Here is a 3,099-nt window from a genome sequence, read left to right on the forward strand (position 1 = left end):
GGTAAATATGGGTTTTGAGATCGCCGGATTATCGGCCATTTTCAAAACCACAACTTTCCATTTTATAAAATGGGCGTTACCGCGAGCGATCTGAAATGGGCATTAGCATTAAATTTTTTGACCTTCTGCCATAAAGTGTTGCCGTCCATAGCAACGCTCTGGCAACGGTCGTTTCCCGCGTTTCAGGAGGTCAGGGCTCATCCATACATGCGCAGAAGAGAGAGAGAGGGAGAGAGGGAGCAGAGAGGAACTGAAAGCGTGTGTGGGTGTGTTGTGTGCTTGTTTGGCTGTTGTGGGAGGTAGGAGAGAGATTTACCAGTAGCAAAAAGACTTGTGAGCACAAAGAACGTTGTTCCCACGGAGATTTTGGCGGAAAAAATATATTTAAAATGGAAGGGATGGAGGAGGTGACACAGCATGCTGTGGAGACTGAGGATGCTGGTGAAAGCAGTGAGGTCGGAGAGGAACAACTGGGAGGATGCAAACGAGCGAGGAGAATCTCCGACGAGGTAATTGCCTCCCTTCTGCAGCAGGTGGAGTCATGCTGGGGTCAGTTGACCCAGGGTGTGTGTGGAAAGCCCACCTCAAAGGTCTACCAGAAGATATAGGCCGACATAGCCGAGGTGGTCTCGTTGGCGACCAACGAGGTGCGTGAGGGCAACCAGTGTCACAAGCACTGGAATGACCTTGTCGGATCTGCCAGAGTAAATATTACATTTATTTACATGTACTTATATATTTATATAATTTTATTTGTAAGTGTAATGATTGATTAAAATCAGATGTGATGCCTGCGTTTACGATGTACGTCTTTTGGTAAAGAATGATAATGATCATAATAATCATGATTACATCTGTCAGTTATGTGTTGCATCAGTCTCTGTGACAGTACCTAGCAATGATCTCACACAATGATCTCATGCCATGTCATGCTAATGTTACCTTTTACAGAAGAAACTTTGGAAGAATAGGGCCGAGCAGAGGCAAACGGGTGGCGGGTCACCAGTCATCATCGAGCTCACCGACATCGAGGAGTGGGTGCTGACACTAGTGGGGAGCCACCCCCGGTCGGCCATGCATGCAGCTGCGGAACCTGATGTGATGCCACGTGAGTAAAGTATACACCATTGCGTGATGTAAAGTCAACAGATGTCACACCAACTCATATCCGACCAATAATATAAGGATATATTAATTGAAAGAAGTGTTCTCTAAATAATGATGGCCTCATGAGTATCATTGCAATGCAGAATTTGGTGATGGTCATGAAATGTAATGTCTGTGATGATTTTGATAGCGGTGGTGCTTTTGTCGTGCATATACTCTGTGTAGCGTTGGAATCACCTTGTGACCCGAGCACCCCCTTCTCCTCTAATAACCCCATTTATGTTTTGTAGCTCAGCCAGTAGTGCAGCTGCATGCAACACCACCGAGCCCAGAAGCTGGGGGTCTGGGGCCGGACTCGCCGGACGATTGTGCATCTGGTGCTGAGGAGCCCCGATTCTCGCCCGTGGAGTTGCAGGGTACCTTCTCCACGGATGACAGTGCAGACTTCGAGGAACCTGCATCGCCAAGCTACATAATGCAGTCGACACCCATGACATCTGGTGCTCCTGCGGCCATTCTCTCTTCCACCATGGAGGTACCGGGCCCAAGCACCTTGCCGCAGGGCACCCGAGATGTCTCCAGGACGGCGCCGATCACGCGGAGGTTGGTTCGACGGAGCAGGTCTGCTCCACGAGCGGCAGATCTAAGCGTGGACATGGTAGACTTGTCCAGAAGGAGTGTTGATGTAGGTCAGCAGCTCCTACAGACAATGGGGGGCATATCCCACCAGCTGACCAGCATGTCCGCCACCATGAGCGAGTACGTACCACAGATGGCGGAGGCTCTGAAGGTGATAGCCAGGAGCACTGGTGGCAGAGGTACTGCACCCCCATTGCCAACAACACATGAGAGCCAGGAGGAAGATCTTGCTTCTGGCTCAGAGCACGTTCCCACCTTGGGACTGTCCTCTCCCGTATCCATCCAACTAGCAGTTCTGTCGTCATCCCTCCACCGCCCCCCCCCCCCCCCACCCGTCTCAATGAAGCAGCGCCTGAGGAGCTCCTCGGCCAGGTGGCTTGGAGTCAGGAGGGGAAGGGGTAGAGGTGGGAAGGAGAAGCGGGGGGAGAAAGGAAAGTGAGGTGCATGGCCGCAGGTGTTGTCTTGGTCACAGTATTTTTATGTTGTTGCTATTTTGTTGCGAGGTTTGGGAAAAGGGGGGAGGCGGGGCATCTTGTTTTTTTGCATTTGTGTTCAATGTTTATGAAGTGTTGTTGGAAATGTTAAACATTTAATGAATGATATAAATGTTATAAATTTGTTGTGGAGTGGGGTGTTTTTTACAGTTACAATTATGATATTAAACAAATGTTCTCATTAAATTTTTATTTCACATATTTCACATTGTCTCAGATGGCTGCACCGTTACACACTGGTGATTCCTTAACATGAAAGGGGATAATTCAATGTCACTTGAATCAACTTAAACTTTAACTGTCATAAAGATAAAGCACAGCATTCATGTATGAGCTGCAGACACAGCAGTTTTGCAGTTTTGTAAATACCACCAACGTTATTTCAAGCAAAGCGCTCATTTATGAGCTGCTGGCGTAAGAGTCTTGCAGCTGTATAGCCACCACGAGCCCTTTCCTGCTGTCAAGAGGGGGACAGGGGCATGGTTTCATCGTCTGATTGGTCCAAGGTCAGCATCCACCTCCTCATCCTCCTCTTCCTCTCTCTCCTGAAGTGGACCGGCAATCCCTTCTGGCAATTCTTGTCCCCTCCTGATAGCCAAGTTGTGCACCACAAATTGAGCTACCTGCTCAGGGTAGTATTGTAGCTCGCCTCCTGAGTGGTCCAGGCATCTAAACCGCTCCAATGGTAGTCTCGACGATATTGCGTGTGGCTCTTTGGCTCTCGTTGAATCACTTCTCGGCTTCTGTCTGGGTGTTACGCAGAGGGGTCATCAGCCAGGTGGCGAGGCCATATCCTTTGTCACCAAGTATCCAGCATTGACCTTGTGGCTGACTGGTAAACATGTCCAATACAGTGCTC

At 49.1% G+C, this 3,099-nt stretch overlaps 1 protein-coding gene across 1 annotated transcript; it reads left to right on the forward strand.

Annotated features, from left to right (window-relative positions):
- The first annotated feature begins 398 nt into the window (after window positions 1-398).
- LOC139273890 (uncharacterized) lies at window positions 399-2,357 on the forward strand. Its single transcript, XM_070890964.1, has 3 exons — window positions 399-509; window positions 952-1,108; window positions 1,398-2,357. Exons 1-3 carry the CDS (start codon window positions 399-401, stop codon window positions 2,183-2,185), a joined length of 1,056 nt encoding a protein of 351 aa, XP_070747065.1. The 3' UTR covers window positions 2,186-2,357.
- The last annotated feature ends 742 nt before the right edge of the window (window positions 2,358-3,099 follow it).

This window comes from Pristiophorus japonicus, chromosome 9 (assembly GCF_044704955.1).
Source record: "Pristiophorus japonicus isolate sPriJap1 chromosome 9, sPriJap1.hap1, whole genome shotgun sequence".
NCBI lineage: Eukaryota > Metazoa > Chordata > Chondrichthyes > Pristiophoridae > Pristiophorus > Pristiophorus japonicus.